This window comes from Schistocerca gregaria, chromosome 3, assembly GCF_023897955.1.
Source record: "Schistocerca gregaria isolate iqSchGreg1 chromosome 3, iqSchGreg1.2, whole genome shotgun sequence".
NCBI lineage: Eukaryota > Metazoa > Arthropoda > Insecta > Orthoptera > Acrididae > Schistocerca > Schistocerca gregaria.
This window is the reverse complement of record NC_064922.1, coordinates 872987217-873011312: the sequence shown is the minus strand read 5'-3', so window position 1 is coordinate 873011312 and position 24096 is coordinate 872987217. Positions and strand designations below refer to the sequence as shown.

The 24096-nt window shown below is 42.2% G+C and overlaps 1 protein-coding gene, 1 long non-coding RNA gene and 1 pseudogene across 2 annotated transcripts in view; all 3 read left to right on the top strand.

Annotated features, from left to right (window-relative positions):
- The window catches only part of LOC126354923 (uncharacterized), a 117343-nt gene extending 95981 nt beyond the window's left edge, over positions 1-21362 (top strand). Inside the window, exon 2 of the mRNA XM_050005020.1 lies at positions 21072-21362. Within this exon, the coding sequence (XP_049860977.1) occupies positions 21072-21266 (195 nt within the window). The 3' untranslated portion in view covers positions 21267-21362. The remainder of the gene's footprint in view (positions 1-21071) is intronic.
- Positions 2074-5375, top strand: LOC126354928 (uncharacterized). Its single transcript, XR_007565400.1, has 2 exons — positions 2074-2148; positions 5084-5375. It is a non-coding gene; the product is annotated as an uncharacterized LOC126354928 (long non-coding RNA).
- On the top strand, positions 4429-4546 carry LOC126356740 (5S ribosomal RNA; annotated as a pseudogene).
- Positions 21363-24096: the final 2734 nt, after the last annotated feature.

The following is a 24096-nucleotide window of genomic DNA, read 5'->3' as shown; positions in this document are numbered from 1 at the left end:
GGCACGAATACGAGCCACGCACGGCTCACTGCTCGTTCACAAGATCTCAGCCCGTGCCATTTCTGGTTATGGGGACATTTCAGAAGTATTGTGTATGCAGAGCCAACTCCAGGTGTGGAGACATTGGAGCAGCGTATCCAAGCTGCCTTCGACACTGTTCGGATGCAACCTGGACGATGTGAATGTGTGATACGGAACATGCTACTGGGCGTACACGCATGCGTTGAGTCACATGGAAACCATTTCCAACACATGTCTCTCTATAACAATTCATTAATGAATAAATGGTCTCTAACACGGAAACCATACATTTCAGGACATAACTTCATTAAATATTTTTTTCTTTTGTATCATCTCATCGATCAGTCCCTAGAGTTAGTATACGGTGGAAAAAAATCATTGTGTTTATATGTACGAGGGCTATCCAGAAAGTACATTACGTTTTGGAATTAAAAATAAATAAAGTATTGGAATTTTTTTATTATATAGAGATGAAAGCCACACTTAAATACTACTTTTCTACATATTTGCCATTTAAATTAAGGCACTTATCGTAGCGATGGACGAGCTTGGAAATTCCTTCGCCGTAAAATTCGTCCACCTGCGTCTTCAACCACGTGGTTACCTCTTCTTGAAGCTGTGCATCGTCATCAAAACGCAGCATAGCGGACCATTTTTTCATTTCTGGGAATAAGTGGGAGTCGCTCGGTGCCAGGTTGGGACTGTACGGCGGATGAGGAAACAACTCCCACTTAAAAGATTCCAGAACTTCACGAGTGGCCTTTGCCGTGTGGGCCCGGGCGTTGTCGTGAATCAGAAAGATCTTTGAACCCAACTTTCCCCTGCGCTTGTTTTGTGTTGCTCTTCTGAGGTTGTGCAGAGTTTAGAAATACCTTTGAGAGTTTATTGTAGTGCCTCTTTCCAGGAAATCCACAAAAATCACACCTTTTCTGTCCCAAAAGACAGTCGCCATCACCTTCCTTGCCGACATTGTCTGCATGCGTTTCTTGGGTTTTGGGGGGGGGGGGGGGGGGATTAGTGTGCCTCCACTGCATTGACTGCAATTTTGTCTCGCAGTTCACATGCTTAACCCATGTTTCGTCACCAGTAGCGATGCGATCGAGTAGTGAGTCGTCATCTTTCTCGTAAGCGTCCAAAAACGTTAACGCTGCAGCCATTCGCTGATTTTTGTGAATCTCTGTCAAGATTTTTGGTATCCATCTTGCACAAAACTTGTGGTAACCAAGCTTTTCGGTAATGATTTCGTGCAAAAAACTTCGTGAAATTTGTGGAAAACTCATAGAGAGTTCCGTTATTGTGAAATTACAGTTTTCACGGACCGCGGCATCAACTTTTTCGCAGTCACTATGCTGCGTCTTCCACTTCGCTCTTCGTAGTGAACGTTAGTTCGGCCATTTTTAAATTTTATGACCCATTGGTGCACTCCACCTTCAGTGATTATTTTGTCCCCATACACTTCACAAAGCTGCCTATAGATTTCTATCGGTGTACAGTTTTTTGCAGGCAGAAACCTTATTACAGCACGCACTTCAGACTTTGCGGCATTTTAAATTAACGCTCACATTTCAAACTGCCACAGTAACTCAACGGAGTACAGCACGAACCTCTCACTAGCACGGCAGGATGCCGACTGAGCGGCGGAATGCCATGACACCAAGATGGCCGCGCTAGACCCGCCCCTAACGGACACAAACGAAAACTTTGTGGATAGCCCTCGTATTTTTTCAATATATCAAGAGGCCATATGATAAATAAGGAAAAGTGTCAGCAATGAAATACGAATTTCCGCATCAAGTAAACTAATATGACTGAAGCGATGTTCTGAACTCCTGGCTGATAATGCACCTGAAGTGTATGAAAGCGCCAGTGAAGAAAATACTTATGCCCAGATTCCGTAATGCAGCGGGACCGTTGGCACGCGAACAAAACTAAGAGATGAAAACTTGTCTGAAATCCGCGACAGTGAAATAAGGCGTCGCCGAAAATGACGTGTCCAGCGGGTTAGCGGCAGGAGTCCAGCCGGCAGCCAAGGCCGCGCCGTACCTATAAGAACGGCCGCCGGCGCACCGCACAGTAGTCTCTGCAATCCGCGCACCACACACTCCTCAAAGCACCATGAAGGCCTTCGTAAGTACCGGCCACGGTAGCTCGTAGCACAGTGTAAGAGGCGGTGAGCATGGGTAGATATCTAACACTCAAGCCTCCAGATACCAGACACTCAGGCCCTTACCAAATGTTGTATGTCGATAGAGTGTCAACCAAAACACCGATTAAGTTCGCGCTGTGTGCTGTCGTTCAGTAGAAAATGCGTAAACGGCAATTAAGAGTGACCCCAGAACCACGGAGCATAGGAAAAGCGCATGTATGGGGTTATAATTTGAAGATCTCGTGTAGGTAAGTTGGTAGAGCGCCAGGTCGTGGTACCTAAGATCCCCCGTTCAAACCCGCCGATACATTAATTCACCGTGTTTAGACAGAGTGTTAGTTGCCCTCTGTATAAAAAACTGAATGAACGGATCAACGATGAACTTCAGTGGGTGTCATAGAACGTCCGCCAGGAACAAATCGAAGAACAAAATGAAATAGAAAAACACTGATGATATTTTGTTGTTATTTAACTGCTTACATGTGAAACTGTTATATGGGAGAACATTTTCCTGACATGTAAAAGGAGTCTTCGGGGTGTGTAGCAATGTTCTTATGGCAGCCTGTTTTCGCTTTGTTAGTTGAAAGTAGAAAACCTAAAGAGCACATTTGCAAAGATAGGTGTGGTGTCTCGTCCGACAGAACACCATACCTATCTATTCAAATGTTCTCTTAGGTTTGCTTCTTTCAACCAACAAAGCGAAAGCAGGCTGCCAAAAGAAAGTTGCTACAAACACCGAAAAGTTGTTTTAGATGTCAGGAAAATATTCTCCCATGTAACAGTTTCTCGCGTCAACCCTTAAAACAAATAGTGATCAGTGAAGTTTGAATGCGGGATCTTTGGTACGATAACCTGGCGCTCTACCATGTCATCTACGCAAGACCTTCAAACCATTCCCTCGTAATACCCTTTTCTTATGCTCCGTAGTTCTGGTGTTACTTCTAATTACCGATTACGCATCTTCTACTGGAGGACAGAACACAACAATGACTAAATCGGTGTATTGGTTGGTACTCCATCGACACACAACTTTTGGTAGCGATCTGAGTGTCTGACATCTGGAGGTTTGGGTGTAAGTAACAGTAAAACCAGACTACTCCTTCTGTGAGTAAGATTCCTTGCACTGGTTTGCATCATTTTCCTCACTATACCACCAGTCTCCCTAGGCGACACTAACGGAATATGTACCCAGATTTGAAAAGTTGTTAATGTCTATACTTGCTAAATACAGAAAATTGTGATATCCGAGAGCCCAACACATGAGGAGAAGTGTTCCCTAGGGATGTGAGAATGGATCGCTAACGTTAATGACCTATGTTAAAGATTTAGAAAATAATGTTGGTTGGTATACTCATCTGATACTTCAACGAGATAGTATTAATTCATATTAATTATGGCCATATCCAGCCAATTCTTAGCAACAAATTAACATGTACCAAAAAGTTATAGTGAGCTCTCACCGTGTCGAAACATTTATTTGTCCATTTCACAAAGCGTCGTAATCATAGACATCATGACTTCATGAGTTGCAATTGAAATCACTTTTGTCAGTTACGGCAGTTTAAAGAGGTTGAGATTCTTGACAGATTGTAACTGTGTGCTGTACCAGTAATGGAAACTGAAACTTGCTTTCACACGCAATGCTCCAACCAACGTAGCTATCTTTACACGACTGACCACCCACCCTCATAGTGGAAGATCTATCAGTACCTCTTACATGAAAGACGTTACGTGGCCTATAACGGAACACCTGAGTTCTGCTTTAACTTGCGCTGATGTTCGCTGTTATAAATTTAAACGGTATTTGTAAAATCTAACTGGAACTGTATATCTCTCAAGGGATTAGGGAATGGCAGAAAAACTTGAACGGATACTATTCTCAGTGAATGGAAATTTCAAATGGCATAGGCAAGTGGTAAAGGATCACTCAGCAGCTAGGAGGCTCTGTGATGATCACAATAAGCATTTATCTTTGTTCCCGGTTGAAAATAGGATTGTGGCAGGTTGTAGTCTGCAAGGGTGACAGATGCTGGTAAAGTACATTTCAACCATAAGAAAGTGAATGAAATAAACGGCTCCAAGCACTACTTTGCTACTCTCCAAATAACACACATTATTTAAAATTGAGCAAGTACTACATGTCTAAATTTCAGTAAGCAAAGCATTAAAACGATTCAGTATAACTGTTTCTACACAACGAATAACATTTAGAATTGTTCATCACAGTCGTTTTCCTAATTGTACTAGCTATAGTTTCCTCTCCTAACGGCCTTGCTGCGGTGATAACACCGGTTCCCGTCAGATCACTGTAGTTAAGCGCTGTCGGGCTGGGCTAGTACTTGGATGGGTGACCGCGCGGTCTTCCAAGCGCTGTTGGTAAGCGGGGTACACTCAGCCCTTGTGAGATAAATTAAGGAGCTACTTGACTGAGAAGTGGCGGCTCTGATATCATAAACTAACATACGGCTAGGAGAGTAGTGTGCTGACCACTTTATTTGGAGAGTAGCAAAGTAGTGTGTGGAGACGTTCATTTTATTCACTTCCTTATAGTTGAATGCACTTAACTGGTATCCGTCACCCTTGCAAACAACAACCTGCCACAATCCTGTTCTCAACTGGGAACAAAGAGAAATGCTTATTGTGACCGTCACAGAGTCTCCTGGCTGCTGAATGATCCTTTACCACTTGCCTGTGCCATTTGAAATTTCCATTCACTGAGAATAGCATATCTGCATCCAGTGACGTGTGTGGGCTGATAATAACATGGTCGGTACTGTCGGACCTTCCAACGCCTGTTCGGACGGAATTTAGTTTAAAAGTTCCTCTCCAAGTTCTCTTTACCAGGGTATATTATGATTTATTTTGTTTCACTAAAACTGTGTATGTTACATATACCTGTGTTTCTGCTGTCCACAGGTGTGCTCTCTCCTCGTAGTGCTGCTGGTGGCGGCCGTGTTGGCCCAGGAGAAGGCCAAGGAGACCCTGAAGGGCGCCGAGGCCTACTACGCCTACGCCGCCCCCTACGCCTACAGCGCCTTCGGCTACCCCGCCGTCAGCGCCTACTCCGCCTACCCTTACGCTGCCGCTGGCTACCCCTACTACTTCCGCTGAACACGGACACGACTTCTTTGAGGATGCAGTTCTTACTTCAGTGACTACTGTACTCTCTTCCTTCCTTCAATAAATACAACTGTATCACAAAACGTAATATCCTGTCATTTTACCTTACCATCCACTCAACGACATTCCAAATATCAGCAATGAGTGGATAAATATTTCTGATAAATACTGCTAAGTACGAGGCTATTTCAGAAAGTAAAGATACACCGTATGCCAGAGGAACAGAAGAGTTTTGGCGAGAAAGTTGGCAACACTGGTGTTAACTTTGAACCCCTTAGCTTTCTCCTCGCGGTCGTTCGCCAGTTGAACGTTGCTTCTGGTTGGAGTAGGTCGTGTTTAAAATCGCTCCGCCGATCGATTCAGAATCCCGCCAAATGCGAAGTGCGCTCCGTCATACGTTTTCTTCATGCAAAACGTCAGCGACCAGCGGATATTCACAAGGAAATTGTTTCTGTTTATGGGAACATTATGAATCGTCAAAATGTAACGAAATGGTGTCGTCATTTCTCTGAAGGTAGGACCGATGTTCATAACGAACAAAGAACAGGTCGGCCATCTGTGATATCTGATGCCCATCTTCAGAGAACGGAGGAAGCAATTAGTGCGAACAGACGTCCCACATTGAAAGAATTGCATCAGATAATACTGGAAGTGTCAATGACAACTCTTTATGACGTTGTGACTGTCAAGTTAGGGTACAGGAAATTGTGTGCGAGCTGGGTTCCAAAACTGTTAACGGAAGAACACAAAAAGAAAAGGATGGGCTTTGCACTCGACTTCTTCACACTATTGCTGAAGCAGGTGATGAGTTCGTTGATCACGATGTGACAGGTGACGAGACGTGGGCTTATCACCATACACCTGAATGCAAGCAGCAATCAATGCAATGGCGCCATTTGAATTCACCAAAAGCCAAGAAACGCAAAACGTCGATTTCAGCGAAGAAAACCATGGCTTCTGTTCTTAGGGACAGACAAGGCATTCTTCTGTTGGAATTTAAGCCTCCTGGAACGACAATTAATGCTTCTGCATATTGCCAGACTTTGAAACGTCTTCGAAGAGCAATTCAAAACAAACGCTGGGGAATGCTGACAAGTGGAGTCCGCTTGCTTCATGACAACGCTCGGCCTCACACAGCTCAAAATGGAACGTATTGGACCACAGCCCGGAACTTGCGCCCACCGACTTCCATGTCTCTTGTTACCTGAAGTCACATCTTGGTGGAAAATCATTCCATGACGATGAAGAGATCAAAGATGAAGTTGAAACGTGGTTCCGACAACAGGCGGACACCTATGACTGTGGGATACAAAAGTTTGTGCACCGAGTTAACGAATGTTTGGATAACGGGGATGATTATGTCGAAAAATAACGAATAACCCGTTAATAAGATGTAACTAACGTTTTCAAAATAAACTGCGAGCCAGTGTATCTTCACTTTTTTAAATGCCCTCGTATATCAGATATTTAGGCCATTTCTTTCATTCAAATAAACAGCCACCTGAGGCCAAATTCAATGGAAGGGACGGCAATAAGTGTATTGATTTTACCTTAGAAATTAAGATATGAAATACATTCTTCTTCTTCACATTTGTCATTAGACGAAATACGGAAAATTAAAAGCAGAGTGACTTTTTCTAAAAATTTACTGGACGATGTAGTGTACTAGATTGTATTCTAAGCCAGATCCCTTCCTTTCGTGCGCTGTGATCCTATCCCAGGCCCCTACACAATTATAATTTGTCACAGTCATCACAGCAAGTACTCTGTGTCCACAAAAACAATTATTGTATACAGAAGGTTATCAAAAATAGTTTTACACTTTTAAGAAAAGGGTTCCTCTCACCAAAACAAGAAACAACTTCATATACACATAAACATGCTTCCTAAAATAGTTCATTTTTAGGGCTCCATACCTCAGTCAGTAAAAACGAACCCCATAGGATTACTTCGTTGTCCTTCTGTATGTCTGACTGTTAAGACCTCTTTTTTCAGGAACAGGCAGAGGTATCAAGTTGAGATTTATGTCACATGCTAAGGGCTACGATGCCTTGACGATATAAATAAAGCTTCTTAATCAAGGGAATCAAACGATATGGCCATTTTTTGATATTCACAAATTCACTCATCTAAACCTGTGCTGTACTTCCCTTTGACCGAAAATTATGAAATTTGGCCAGAAGCGAAGTTTCACAATAAAAGTAAAGAAAAAAGCTGAAAATTGTTAATCTGTAATTAAATCACACAAAAACATTTTTTATCATTACGAACGTACATTACATTGGTAATCCACCAAAAATCTCAGGAACTACTAGACGAATTATAATCTCATTTTCAGCAGCAGGTAAAGTGATTCACCAGAAAGGTATTTGTACATAGTTTATAAATATGTCATGCATGTGGCTGACCTATGATGATGTGATGCCCACTGACGCTGTGAAAACGATGCCTTTGCCATCTACCAGTGGTAGACATAAGGCCAGTAGCATTGCAGTTCCTTTACCAACTGCCTTTTCTACATGCAATCTTTCCCTGCGGCTACGACATGTAATGTATCTATAATATAAAAAGCAAAATAATACTTGGAACTGACGCAAGATTGCGCTTCCATTGTTTAGGATGCCGTTCCAATATCCCATAAAATATGACTTGAAGTGTTCCACAGAGCCATTCGACATTTGCATTCCAACATTAGCCCTATAGCCGGCTGTAACTTTTTCTTTTCTGGAGACTTCCGTCAGATATTACCAGTAATTGAAACAGAGACAAGTGAAGATGAAGCCAATATATCTGCAATTGCCAGTTTGTACAGCATGTTAATATATCTCCAAAATTAATAAGATAAATGAAAAATTACCATAGCGCATGCAAATTACACGAACATTTAAACTTAAAGTTTCAAATTAGAACATTCTCTAAATTCTTGTAATTCCCAGGACCGTTACCATGCCAGTATTGAAATAGATAACAGGCGAAAATCGTTGATATTCTTTATTCCCGTGGTGGATGCTCTGGCAATGCATGTACATAACATGTATATGTTTGCTTGGAACTCTCAGAGGGCAAGTGATACAAACGCATATCAGTTTTTTTCAGTTACTAACACAGTTTTATATTCAATGCTTGTTCAAGTAAAATCAAAAACTTAAGTGTCTAAACAGTAATTATAAATCTTTTTGTTGAATAACCAAGTACTGTTATCAATCAAGACAATCTACTGAGCGCCTCCTTGCATCCTTGTTGCCAATGTGTTGGTGTGGAGTCACATTTACATTTGGCATTTATGTTACACTTTGTGCAATTTTACACAGTGCTGTCCCACGTCTTATCTTGAGTTAGTGTAGATATGGACAAAAGGACATTTCTCCTACGGAACCATGAAGCAGAAAAGTTAAGTACTGCCAACAACTGAACATCTTGTAGAAACCTTTTGGCAACTTTGGCATTTGACACTGACGCACCGTGCGAGATGGAGCAGTGAGACATTGGAATAACATTAGAGACACGCCGGATAAGATCCTGATTGCGTTGCTACATTTAGGTTTTCTGTGGCTTCCATAAACAGCTTCAGTCGAATGCTGGGATGGTTATTTTGAAGAGGACGCGACCGAGTTCATTCCCTTTTCTTCCCCAATACAAGTGCGTGCTCTGCCTCTAAGGATCTCTCGTCGACAGGACGTTAAACCCTACCTCTTTTTATTTTTTACACTCTTGAGTAAAGATGAAATGAACTGCGAAATTTAAAACCGTAATATTAGACGTTAAAAGGAATCTATGTAAGCTATGCAATCTTACCTAGAATTTCAAATTGAGACATTCTGCTGCAAGAGTAATGCCAGTAGAAATCAGACAGAAAATTAAAAATCACCAAATATTTAAAAAACGTGAAAGAGTACTTTACTAATAACGCCGTCTGCAACTAATCACAATATTTAAATTCTGCGATTTAACTTCGTGTTAGCACAAATGACTTTGTTTTTCTACTAGAAACAGCACCTGAGATGAGTGAGAGGAAGAGCAGTGGGCTTTCGTTTTCAATAAAAAATAAAAATACAGCTTTTATCCTTAGACCACCTAGAAGCAATTCCTAAAACTAAAATTTTCAGTTAATTAACACTATTTGAAATTGGTTGTTAGTTTATTGTGTGCACTAGAAGTACCCTGTAGTGTCTGTTTTTCAGGTTAATGTACGACTCGTTCCGCATCTCCGAAGCTTTTCCGTTAAGATAAGAATTATGTACCACGATGTGTATGTGAATGAATGAATGAATTTACAAGAAATGGCTTCCACCACAGAGTGAAGTAGTAGGCCTTCAGTGCGCTTCTAGCATTTGTCTGCCTTTTCTTCTGCATGTAGTAGAGCTTTCCCATCTTCGTCCATCAATTTTATCCCCAGGTGACGTGTGTGTGAATGAATGAATGAATTTTATGAAATGGCTTCCACCACAGAGCACAAGCTATCCTGCAGAGTTCAAAAACCTGTACCGAAATTTTTAATAGAAATCAACATAAATACCATTTCCGCCATTTTTATTGCTCATGAAAACCACACATTGCATGTTGTACCACCATACAGCGAGATCTACAGAGGTGGTAGTAGTCCAGACTGCTCTACACACCGGTACCTCTAATACCCAGTAGCACGTCCTCTCGCATTGATGCATGCCTGTATTCGTCGTGGCATACTATCCACAAGGTAATCAAGGCAGGCACTGTTGGTCCAGATTGTCCCAATCCTCAACGGCGATTCGGCGTAGATCCCTCAGAGTGGTTGCTGGGTCACGTCATCCATAAACAGGCCTTTCAATCTTCCCAGGCATGTTCGATAGGTTTCATTAGGAAGAACATGCTGGCCACTCTAGTCGAGTCAGTTTCATTGCGTTTTGAGCTTTCTGTTGGAGATTTTCATACTAGTTACCAATCGAGTGTTAGTCCAAATTATTTAGTGAATTAGTTAACTGTATAGGGCGGCTATAAATGATTAGATAAAAGTTATGGATGCGGAAGTTGTGGGTAATAATTTCAATACTTATTGTTTCTGTTTAAGATGGATTTACCCGAGGAGCCACAGGCTGCCCTTGGAGGAGAGCTATTTGAGATGGAGGGATCGTTGGAATTTCTTAAGTGTACATGTCTAAGGAAGCAGTGTCGTCAGCATAATGGATGAGTTAGAGTAGAGGGCGTTTAGAGGATATTACCGATGCGATAGACTCTTGGGGCACTCTTGTAGTTGAGTAGAAAATGCGGAAATTGGTATTTTTAACACAGACAGAAGATGGATGGTTAGACAGAAAGGAACCAATTATGAGGACGTAGTTACATGGGAGAGTATGCATCGAGTTTGAAAAGGAGACTGGAATTCCATAAAACCACATAGGCTCCTTTGAAGTTTAAAGGATACAAAACTGAGGATTTTCTATTGTTACGTCGATGAGACAAGAAATGTGTGAAGTGGAATGAGATAAGAAATGAGTGAAGTAGAGAAGTTGTTCGTCAGAGAATAGAAGCCTCACTGGTAAGCAAAGAGGGGTAAGTGTTTGTTCAGGCATTTATGGGCACATTGGAAGATGGTGGGTTTGAAAAAACGTACTAAACAATGAGGCTAAACCGTCGTTGGAAGGTTTGCTTTGTTTGAGAAGAAGTATGATTCTGGAGGTATTCCGAAGATCAACAGTGTATCCTGTGGAGAAAATTATGTTACAAAGAGTTACAAGGGCTACGATGAAAGGATGGGGACATCCTTTTAGATGTCTGTAGGTTATGCAGTCGCGACTGTATTTTTTTCTGTGATACTCGTTTTATGTCACGTGGTGCAATGGATGAGTTCTGTTCCACCTGTGGTATGTTGTGCAAGTAATGGATGCTGGGAGCAAGTCGTGCTACAGAAGTATCGATACTTTCACTGACTGTAGGAAATACGGAGTACTAGCAATGGGGATCCTCAGGAATTTTGAAGATGTCAGAGAGACGGAAAGTGATTAGCTTTGCTCGGCTCGTTGTGAAAGAGTATTGAGGAATTACGTTGCTACATGAGAGTCTGTGGAAAGATTCTCAGTACTTGCAGTAGTTGGTGATGGGGACAGGGCAGGTGATGGAGGTCGGGGGAGGGGGTGTAACGTACAATCTGGTGCATGGTTAATGCCAGTTCCAACATTCTTTAGTGTTGAATAAGTTTCTGATATGTGTTTGCAATAGGCGGTGGCGTGTGGTTCTATGCTGGTACCAGTGCTTCAGGGGCGCGCGGTGTATGCGAAGGGAGTTTTGTAGGCTACGTAGAAATGCTGGAGGGAGGAGAGGTGATCAGGATAAATGTGCTTGTTACAGATGACGGTTAATGTGACGCCTAATAAGTCCTGGTGAAGTAAGTACCCAGCACGATATGCTAATAGGGTTGCGGCTGGCTTCTGACATGAGCGTCTATGTATTTTCCGTAGGCATTCCAGTTCACTCGAAAGTGTTGGATAAGTTTTGAGTGGATATTGATGGATGAGATCGTAAGTAGGGGGCTGTGAATGGAATTTATATCTGATCATTCACATTCGGGATCAGGACTTCTTAGGCGATATTAACAAGATTAGGAGAAATAAGGATAGTGAGGTATTACTTTCGGAATTGCCATGTTGTGTAATGAAGATTCTGTTACCGTGGAGGGAATGAGCAAACTGATTCCTCCACTGTAGTTCTTCAGGAAGTCTAATATTGAATTCTAGATTAGCGGCAATAAAATAGGTGGAAAAGTTACAGTATATGTGGGTCAGGAAGTAAGATCAGCAACAATTTAGTTTTAAATATATTTTGATTTTACGCGCTGCTTTAATTTTGCTGTTATCGCTCCACCTGACCGAAACGTAAAAACTGTGCCTTTAGGGATGAAATTTGATCAAGGAAACAACTGAACTACGTAGGTTTGTGACAAAGGGTTACAAATGATAAAACAATTGTAGTAAAAGATTAAAACAAGTCGGGAAGGTAGCTCTACCTTGCGGCAGAACCAGTAACTTTCTCTTGGAGGAAGGTGTGCTGCTGCACAGCTGATGCGAGGTGTAGCCGGGTGAACAGATGAAAAACACGTCACAGCCAGAAATCGTTAATCGTTGCACCAGTCGTTTTCAGAGTTAAAGAAAAAAGAAACAGACACACTCAGTCACCATTGAATCCACTCTGTTCGTTTAGCGTTGCTTAACAGTCTTTGTTTTTATACGTAAAACTATCAAGGTTATCAGATACGAAAGATTTTCTTTTGATATTCTGCGTATTTCCACGCTTCCATTCATCTGAACCAACTTGAGCTTAAGAGCTTTTAAGTGAGTCGTCAATACGCTACCACACCCGTAGCTGTGCTCCCTTAAAATTTGTCATGAAATTCAATCCTGTGTTTCCTGTATAAATTTAACACAAATCATTTTGAATGATCTTGAACCAATATATTTGGCTCGTTTATTTTCAGTTTAGTGTCCTAAGTTATTCACGAAGTTACCTCTGGATTGAAAGCCTACGCTGATATTAACTTTGTTCTAAAGCGAATTTAACAACAATAGCTTAAAGCGAGACTTAAAGCAGTCAGATAGCAATTACATTATCACACACATTTGTTTATGTTTTCTTAATGAAAATTATAATTTTGTAAAACTTCTCTCATCAAACCATTACGTGATCAACACACCATTGCTTCACGTGGATTGCGAGTTTCTCGGTGACGCTTTTATTACGGGAACGTTGTCACTTTAACCCTTTTGACATACTGTACCAACGATTCTAGTTCGGCGACACTGCACTATTATGCTGTCTCTCGAGGTCATAGGTTGTTCTATAAGTTTCCCCCTACCTACGATTACCCGTTACTACACAAGACAACGAATTCAGTTGTTCAGACAGGAAACACCAGCGGCAACCTACCTACACAACATGCGTTCCTTGCATCCGCTAGATAAAATATTTGTCTTCGAGATATTAGGAACTGCCCCTTTGTCCAAATAACCACATTTAATTTATTATGTAAAAATAACTGCACTGTATCGTTCAAGAACTAGCCATACAAAACACAGCTATCTAATACACTTACTCCTGTTCAGACTCAGTACAGTTAAAAATACACTACTGTCCATTAAAATTGCTACACCAAGAAGAAATGCAGATGATAAACGGGTATTCATTGGACAAATATATTATATTAGAACTAACATGTCACTACATTTTCACGCAGTTTGGGTGCATAGATCCTGAGAAATAAGTACCCAGAACAACCACCTCTAGCCGTAATAACGGCCTTGATACTCCCCGGCTTTGAGTCAAACAGAGCTTGGATGGGCACTGAGTCAAACAGAGCTTGGATGGTGTGCACAGGTACTGCTGCCCATGCAGCTTCAACACGATACCACAGTTCATCAAGAGTAGTGACTGGCGTATTGTAACGGTCCAGTTGATCGGCCACCATTGACCAGACGTTTTCAGTTGGTGGGAGAGCTGGAGAATGTGCTGGCCAGGGTGGCGATCGAACATTTTCTGTATCCAGAAAGGCTGGTACAGGACCTGCAACATGCGGTGGTGCATTATGCTGCTGAAATGTAGGGTTTCGCAGGGATCGAATGAAGGGTAGAGCCACGGGTGGTAACACATCTGAAATAAACGTCCACCGTTCAAATTGTTCAAATGGCTCTGAGCACTATGCGACTTAACTTCTGAGGTCATCAGTCGCCTAGAACTTAGAACTAATTAAATCTAACTAACCTAAGGACATCACACACATCCATGCCCGAGGCAGGATTCGAACCTGCGACCGTAGCGGTCGCCCAGCTCCAAACAGTAGCGCCTAGAACCGCATGGCCACTCCGGCCGGCGTCCACTGTTCAAAGTGCCGTCAATGCGAACAAGAGGTGACCGAGGCGTGTAACCAATGGCACGCCGAGTGATACGCCAATATGGCGATGACAAATACACGCCTCCAATGTGCGTTCACCGCGATGTCGCCTAACACTGATGCGATCATCATGATGCTGTAAACAGAACCTGGATTTATCCGAAAAAATGACGTTTTGCTATTCGTGCACCCAGGTTCGTCGTTGAGTACACCATCGCAGGTGCTCCTGTCTGTTATGCAGCGTCAAGGGTAATCAGAGCCATGGTCTCCGAGCTGATAGTCCATGCTGCTGCAAACGTCGTCGAACTGTTCGTGCGAATGGTTGCTGTCTTGCAAACGTCCCCATCTGTTGACTCAGGGATCGAGACGTGGCTGCACGATCCGTTACAGCCCTGCGGATAAGATGCCTGTCATCTCGACTGCTAGTGATACGAGGCCGTTGGGATCCAGCCCGGCGTTCCGTATTACCCTCCTGAACCCACCGATTCCATATTCTGCTAAAAGTCATTGGACCTCGACCAACGCGAGCAGCCAGCAATATCGCGATACGATAAACAGCAATCGCGATAGGCTACAATCCGCCCTTTATCAAAGTCGGAAACGTGATGGTACGCATTTCTCCTCCTTACACGAGGCATCACAACAACGTTTTACCAGGCAACGCCGGTCAACTGCTGTTTGTGTATGAGGAATCGGTTGGAAACTTCTCTCATGTCAGCACGTTGTAGGTGTCGCCACCGGCGCCAACCTTGTATGAATGCTCTGAAAAGCTAATCATTTGCATATCACAGCATCTTCTTCCTGTCGGTTAAATTTCGCGTCTATAGCACGTCATCGTCGTGGTCTAGCAATGTAATGGCCAGTGGTGCACATTTTTCTCTTGTACAAAATTTCCCGTTAACGTATTCACAAAATGCATTCATGGTTGTAGAATACGGTAGTGGGAATCAGTATAAAGTTGTTGGTAGAAATAGTTGAGCGCGGTGTATTCGCAATAGTATGACGTCCAGTATACTGACAAATGCGGTCAAATCGGGTTGCATTTGATGTCAATAGTACAGAAATAACAAGACGTCAACCATTCAGCTAGCAGAGGATGGAACTCAGTATATAGTTAATCAGCTCTGTGCAGTGATATGGTGTGTTTACTGTGTGTGCGTTCCTTTCCTACAGATAAGAAACAGATACTATTAGTAATAGTGCATACTGTGTCTATAAGCCATGACTGTGACATGGTCACGCGGAAGATCATGTGATGAAAAGCAAAAATTTGTGCGTAGAAGGAAACAACTCTCTAAATGTGAAAACACCAAGAACTTGAACCGTTCAGGTACAGTAATCTATAATTTCGTTAGATTCGTGCACAATATCGACGCAACAGATAATATGAGCAAAGTAGGAAACTATCAGAAGCATCTAAACGGTTACTTTTGGACAAAGCAAGAGCCTCAAACCGTTATTCTTCTCAACTTCCTGCCAATTGGCAGTTGTCAGTAACTGCCTGACGTGTACGAGAAATTTTGTCGAATGGAAACATTTTGCAATCAAGAAACTACTGCAGAAACAAACTCAAACTCCGAAACATAAACAGTTTGGATTGGAGTTCGCTGAAAAACATATGACATAGACTTGAGAATGGAACAAAGTGATCTTCGTGATGAAAAGAAGATAATTTAGATGTTCCGAATGGATTTCAATATGACTGACATTATCTGAGAACAGTGCAGCAAGTATGAATCAGTAGACATTTTGGTGGTGGAGGTGTTACGATTGGGCAACACTCTACACTGCAGCACTACAGGTGAATCACATTTTCCTTGGGTGAACACTGGTATAAACTCTAATGTGTACCCTAAGATTTTAGAGACAGAATGGAGTATAATATCTGAAGACCTAGGGGACGAAAGTACAATCTTTCAACAAGATAATGCATCTGCCAAAACTTCTGCATAACAAAGAAATACTTTTAAGGTAAATATATCGATGGCTTGATCTGGCCTACACGTAACATGGACTTGAGCCCAGTGGAAAACCTTTGTGAAATACTTGCAATTCGTGTTTATCGCAATGGAAGGCAATTTGGAGCCGTATGTGCGCTGAAAGGAGCTATTCGGGAAGACAAGACGCCGAATTTTTGAGGTAATTATGTTGGACAAAGTACTAACAGTGCAATAACACAACAGGACAGTTAGTGCTTTTAAACCAATTTCCATCTAGGAAATTCCAATGCCATATTTTGTTTCTCTCGTTATAAAAGAAACTAAGTAATGTCGTCATAATTGTTTATGTCTTATTTGTATCGACTACTTTAATAATCAATTTGATACATCTATGCTTCAGACATTGTATATACTTTGGTAGGAACCCTGCCTTTATACTGATTTCCACTACTCTATATTGCTTACGAAAACTTCATGAAATCTTGTACGTAAATGGATCTATTTGAAATGTAAACAAACTGTTTAGCTGTCTGCAGTGCATAACTAAAGATGTTCCTACTTTAGACACCTTTTTTAGACCAAGCACAATGTATGACATAAATTATTTTATACACAATAGGCTATAATGTCAACATACACACTTTCCATTCAATCTCTCATTCATTCTGTTGGTACTTCAAATGCTTGTTATTGAAGAAAATAACTGCATATGAAAGTTTATATTAAAATAATTACTCACATGATTAAAATTAGAAGTTATCAGATACCAGCTGATAAAATGATTAGCTCAACTGTCTGCATGATTTTATTACAGTACCAAAATTTTGTTACGTGTAAAGAACTGCTAAACAGGTACTTAAAGTGAACTAAAATATTTTATTACTTATCGAATTTTATAGTGGGAGTTACCATTCTTAGTTCCACTCTTGCGTTAAAATTACATGATAATCGTAACGGTATAATGTGCATAACAATAATGAAGAATTACGTATTGCAGTCATATCCTAAAGGCATTTTAAAAAATGGACTGAAAAAGTCATGCGATACCTCCCAATATCGTGTGGAGTCACCTTTTGACCGGCGTAGTGCAACAATTCGACGTGGCATATACTCAATAAATCGCTACAAGCCCCCTTCAGAAGTACTGAACCATGTTGCCTCTATAGCCATTCATAACTGCGAAAGTGTTGCCGGTTTAGGAGTTTGTGCATATCTGGTTGTCAAGCCAATCACTCGAGTTGTCCAGAATGTTCTTTAAATTAATCGCGATCAATTGTGACCCGGTGACATGGTGCATTGTCATCCACAAAAATTCCATGAAGTACATGAATGGCTGAAAATGGCCTACAAGTAGCCGAACATGCCCATTTCCAGTCAATGATTGTTCCACTTACATCAGGGAACCTAGTCGATTCCATGTAAACACAACCCAGACCATTGTGGAACCACGACCAGCTTGCACAGTGCTTTGTTGACAACTTCGATCAATGGCTTCGTGGGGTCTACGCCATACTAGAAATCTACCACAAGCTCTTACCAACTGAAATCTAGAGTTTCTCACCAGGCCACGGTTTTCTATTCGTCTTGGTCCCAACCGATATGGTCTCGAGCCCGTGAGAGACGCTACAGACGATGTCGTGTTGTTAGCAAATGCACCCGCGTCGGTCTTCTGTTGCCATAGTCCATTAACGCCAGATTTTACAGAGTTGTTCTAATTGATACATACTTCGTACGTCCCACATTAATTTCTGCGATTATTTCACGCAGTGTTGGTTGTCTGTTAGCACTGACATCTCTACTCAAGTGCCGCTGTTCTCGGCCGTTAAGTGAAGACCAGCAGAACTGCGGTGTTCTTGGTGAGAGGTAATGCATGAAATTTGGTACTCTCGATACATTCTTGACACTGTCGATTTCGAAACATTGAATTCCCTAACGATTTACGAAATGGAATGTTCCATGAGTCTATCTCCAATTACCATTCTCCGTTCAGAGTCTGTTAATTACCGTCGTATGGCCATTATCATGTCAGAAACCTTTTCACGTGAATCGCCGGAGAACAAACGACTGTTTCTCAGTGTACTGCCCTGTACGCGATACTCCCGCCATCTGCATATGTGCATGGCGCTATCCCATATGACTTTTTCACCTCCGTGTAGCTCTTGGCAGACATCCAGTGACGCCATCTATCGCTTCTTGCAGTGTGAGAATGAAATCTCCACCCTATTGCCAACTGCACACTTGCAAGGTGTTTTGTATCGTATTTAAGCAAACAACTGCTGTTCCCGTACGTCACTCGCAATGATGCGAAAACTTTCTGTCCCGTACGCATCATGCACCGCGACCATTGGCTCGCGCCCTAATCAGGAGATGACGAGCGCCGACGTATCCGGAATCTGCACCGGCAAAACAAGGCGTCGCCCAAAACAAAGCTGCAAAGTGGGCAGTGCGAGGTGTCCAGCCGCTAGCCAAGGCCACACGGGGCCCTATAAAAGCGGGCGCGGAGACCCGGTCAGCATACAGTGCAGCCCAGGCAGCATCCACACATCAACCACCATGAAGGCTTTTGTGAGTTCCGCCCACTGCAGCCAGCGGCACGGCGTTAGGGAGAGTAGTAGCGTTACGAAGGAGGGTAGCCGAGCTGTCCAGTGGCTTAACCACTGTGCAGCATTGCCATTTACCTCATTGTGGGGAACTTGGGAGATGCTATACCAAGCATTTGAGACTAAATGAAGAGCGGGATGTTTTATTTTTTATTTATTTATTCCATTAGGACTTTCAGAAAATCTCTTACAAGGAGTCAAAACAGTATATATCAAAACTCATTAAGAGATTGGCTTACCAAGTTTCACAATTCCTAAGCACTATTGTGTTTGTACCATTATGATGATATTTATAATTACTAACGGAAGTTCAAATGGCTCTGAGCACTATGGGACTTAACATCTATGGTCATCAGTCCCCTAGAACTTAGAACTACTTAAATCTAACTAACCTAAGGACATCACACACGTCCATGCCCAAGGCAGGATTCGAACCTGCGACTGTAGCAGTCGCGCGGTTCCGGACTGAAGCGCCTAGAACCACTAGACCACAGCGGCCGGCCTAACGCAAGTAAGAGGCTGAGATGTGAATGGGAATTTTGAGTGATAAGGGAGGCATGCTAGTGTAGTCCATGCAGTTGTGCAAAGCCACTGTGCCAGGTTGGTGTAACTGTTAGGACATCCACCTAGTGAGCACGGGACCTGGGGTCGAATCACAGCTTTGGTTGCCCCAGTCAGGATATATATATCATTGACTTTTGAGACATGAAAAGGTCTCAGAAAAGGAATAGTTTCACTTGATTAATGTTGGTTACTAATAATATTAACAATAATTACAGCAACAGACATTCAGTATGATAATAAATTAACCAGACTAGTGGTTCTGAAGTCATGATTAAAGTCATTGGAAACAGGAGTCACAATGTCGGAGGGGTAGACTGAAATAACAGTGACAGTATCTGTTCAGAAAGCAGACGTTCAGCAGATCGTTAACGAGGAGGAAGAGGGAGGATGAAGAGATGAGCTCAGTAAGCTGCAAATAATTACGTAGATCAAACATCTGGTCATTGTGTTTGATGACGCAACATTACCTCTAATTTGAAAGTAGAATTCTGTAGAATTTCTCGACATTCCAGTCTGGTTCCCAACACAGGAAATTATTTTGAGAAAATTACTGTGTTATGTAGTTGTATAACATAGAGCCCTTAGACCTGAGGACAAGTAAGAGGGAATGGAATGACAGCGGGGACAGTAAAGTAAATAGAGGGCATAGATGGAGTTTTATAGATGATGGATGTCTCAGAGGGAGATGATCCCTGAGGTGAACTCATGGCAAATGCTGCGGGTTGCATTTGAAAAGTCAAGCCTTTCGTTTGCATGATATTCTGTGCTGTTCTCTGGATTAATCTATGCATACTGTTACCTCAGTATCTGACAATATCACAAAAGTACTATAGTGTCTTGCAAAGCACAGGTAATTGTAGAGATGCCTTATAGACAAATATGAGAAGTTATTTTCCCTTATAATATCACTGCCATTATTTGCAACACGTGTATGTAACTCAAAACAAAGATCTGTTATAAACAATCTGTTAATTGGGGGCCGATACCACTGAAATAGTGAATCGTTTAACTGAAATAATGTCCCTAAACTCCGTGCAAAATTAACTTATGTTGAGGTGCTGCAACATTAGCGAAGTTCTTTTAGAATAATAACGTTGGTGCAGCTTTAACCTGTGATATACAACCCCTTAATGATGGGTACATACCTGAGAAAAGGCAATGCATATTTGTTGAGTTTACTGACAGATTATGGTAGTGTGTCACCCATAGTATCTTTGCTCCATTCTCCTGAAACGATACTTAATAAGTCATTCCAATAAAATATGTCATCTTTATAGTCTGTGTGAAGCTTAAATGATCTACAGTGATTGTGTTAAAGCCAACATAAAGTAACTGCTGTGATGGCATTTATCAGTATTCTAATTTTGTCGCTGGTCTTGGAAATGCATTACAATTTTTTACGGATTCCACCCAGAGTAGGTCATAGGAACGTATGAGGACGTTAGTGACGGAAAAACACATCTCAAATAGTTTAGACACATAACAGAGACATGGATGCTTCATAGACTGGCAATAATTAATGACTTCTTTGACCAATATCCTATGTTTTGTAATCAATTCCAGTAGAGTATAAGTAGCAGTATAATAACTAAAACTACCAGAAATATAACCTGAAAAGGACGAACCTTGATAAAGGACTCTGCAATACTTACTCAAATCTCTATAGTATTTTGCGTGAAAAATTACAATTATATGTTATTGTTCATATTCCATATCAGCTTCTCGAACTATTCTTCACCTGCAAGCCATTTTACGAAAGCTTTCTGCCACGAATCTACTGTTTTCAAGCCATTCTGATGCGTGTATGTTTCTGCTGTCCACAGGTCTGCTCTCTCCTCGTAGTGCTGCTGGTGGCGGCCGTGTTGGCCCAGGAGAAGGCCAAGGAGACCCTGAAGGGCGCCGAGGCCTACTACGCCTACGCCGCCCCCTACGCCTACAGCGCCTTCGGCTACCCCGCCGTCAGCGCCTACTCCGCCTACCCTTACGCTGCCGTCGGCTACCCCTACTACTACCGCTGAAAATGGACACGACTTCTATGAGAATGCAGTTCTTACTACAGTGATTACTGTACTCTCTTCCTTCCTTCAATAAATACAACTGTATCACAAAACACACCCCTGAGTCTTTCTCATTATTTATCTTTCCCCTGTCCAACAATTGAGAGTACTCCTGGCACCAACTGCACCGACAAGGGTTTCCTAAGTTAGTATAACCCTCTAAATGACTCATATAGCCATTCAGGAGGAACAAATAATTTGAATTGACCTTCATAGATCAGAAATTATAACTGCAGTTCTAATAATTTGTTAGATATAACAAGTTCTTCACTGTACTCCAAGACATAATGGAAGATCGGGAGAGCAAGGTAATGGATGACAGGGGGATGAGAAAAGAGAAATTACAAAACCAAAATGGATTCATGTAGCTTAAGACCCCATACCCACACACACACACACACACACACACACACACACACCGAGTTGCCAGCAGTCATCGTTCCCAGGAGAAAGGGACATTAGTCGATTCTTACTTTCCGAAACCTATTTGCTGTATTTTTATCCGTACAGTCCTGGTAGTAACGGGTTCCTGGCACCACACAGTCAAATCAGTTGCGATATAACGCACTATAGGTGGTCAATTGACGTGCATAGCTTTTAGGAGGCGAAATGACATCCACTTGACAACCGAAGCAATTTTGGCTGTCCTGTATGGAAAATTATAAACAAATGGTTCAAATGGCTCTAAGCACTATGGAACTTAACATCTGTGGTCATCAGTCCCCTAGGCTTACAACTACTTAAACCTAACTAACCTAAGGATATCACACACATCCATGCCTGAGGCAGGATTCGAACCTGCGACCGCAGCAGCTGCGTGACGCCGGACTCAATGCCCAAGCGTATCCTTACACGAGGCTTCACAACAACTTTTCACCAGGTAACGCCGGTCAACTGCTGTTTGTGAATGAGGAATCGGTTGGAAACTTCTCTCATGTCAGCACGTTGTAGGTGTCGCTACCGGCGCCAACCTTGTATGAATGCTCTGAAAAGCTAATCATTTGCATATCACAGCATCGTCTTCCAGTCGGTTAAATTTCGCGCCTGTTGCACGTCATCTTCATGGTGTAGCAATTGTAATGGCCAGTAGTGTACATTCGACAACATATCTCACTACTGTACCACATCAATACACATTGCACTCAAAAATCAACAGTGTTCCAAAAAAGCAGTGAAGACATACTTTTCCACTTTTCCCTATCTGGAGCGTAATTCCATGCAGAGAAGCAGAGTATTTGTTGCTAATGGTCTACTGTTAGAGAAGTAATTAATTGAGTTAACTGTTCATGGCGTCTCATACCATACGTGACGTGGTCGACAACAATACAGAAAGGAAGTCAATAGGATCTTCTGTAATGTGGTGTTAGAAAAGAAGGTTGAAGATTAGAATGAAAGATCAGCTAACTTATGAAGAGGTATGGAATCGGATTACCAAGCACTTCGTAACCACTTCACACCTACGTCTGCCATCCGGAAACAAGTGATGGGTCCTGGGCAACATTCTCTGTGATCCTGCGCCATTGCTCGGCGACTCTCAGCCGAACTAGGAACTTCTTGTTCTATGCGTAGGCTGCCGTTAACACCACCACATAGATGGATATGTTTGGAGTTTTGCGATGTCAGAGAAGCATGCACTGCTGATTAACGGCGTCGTATTGTATTGAGCGATGAATAGCGCTTCTGCAGTACCCCAAATGATCATCATCGGTGACTTGGACAGTGGTCACATTCTTCAGTTGTTTCGGAGGAGCAAAGCGCTGGTACTCCTTGTTTCATGGTGCGAGAAGCCGCTGGGTATGGCTTCACGTCACGATTGGTAGCGTAGTAGTGATTGGGGGAGCTGCGACATCACAACGGTACGTCACGGACAATCTGTCTCCTCTTGGGTTACCTCTCATCCTACAATAATGTGATGCCATTTTTCAGCAGAGTAATGCAAATCCATGCGTGGCATTTGTCTCCACGAGCTGTCTACGTGATATTTATGTACTTCCCTGTTCCCATGGCCAGAAAGATCCCCATGTCTGTCCCTAATACAACAGGAGTCCAGGATATGAAGGACCAGAAATATCCCCATGTCTGTCCCTAATACAACATCAGTCCAGGATATGAAGGACCAGTTACAACAGTTGTGGATCAGTTAAGGTTGTGAGCTCGATCTTCACCCAGCGCATTTAATCTGCTGTACATCGTTGCTGAATTAAAAGCGTTGACATTGCCGAGCGACGTGGCGCAGTGGTTAGCACAACGGATGCGCATTCCGGAGGACGACGGCTCAAAGCCGTGTCCGGCCATCCTGATTTAGGTTTTCCGCTTTTCCCCTAAATTGCTTCAAGCAAATACCGGGATGGTTCCTTTGAAAGGGTACGGCAGACTTCCTTCTCCATCATTCCCTAATCCGATGGGACCGATGACCTCGCTGTTTGGTCCTCTCCCCCGACTCAACCAATCACCGTTTCAATTAATCTCTGAAATTCCTTTCCGTCTCTGACAGAATGTCAGTATCACTGATGTATATTATTCTCCCTGAGTTCTGACTCACTTCCCAAATTTGTCCTCTTTCTCCCTGAGTTCTGACTCACTTCCCAAATTTGTCCTCAGATTCATTTTCCGATTGATTCATATACAAATAAAATACCATAAGCATTTAGCAACAAACATCTCTCAATCACTTCTTAAGTACTGCTTCCTTTTCATGTACTTCGAATATTAGAACTGCAGACTGGTTTCTGTAACTGTACGTTGTATTTCTGTGAACTATATCGAAGGATTTTTCGAAATCTACAGATGG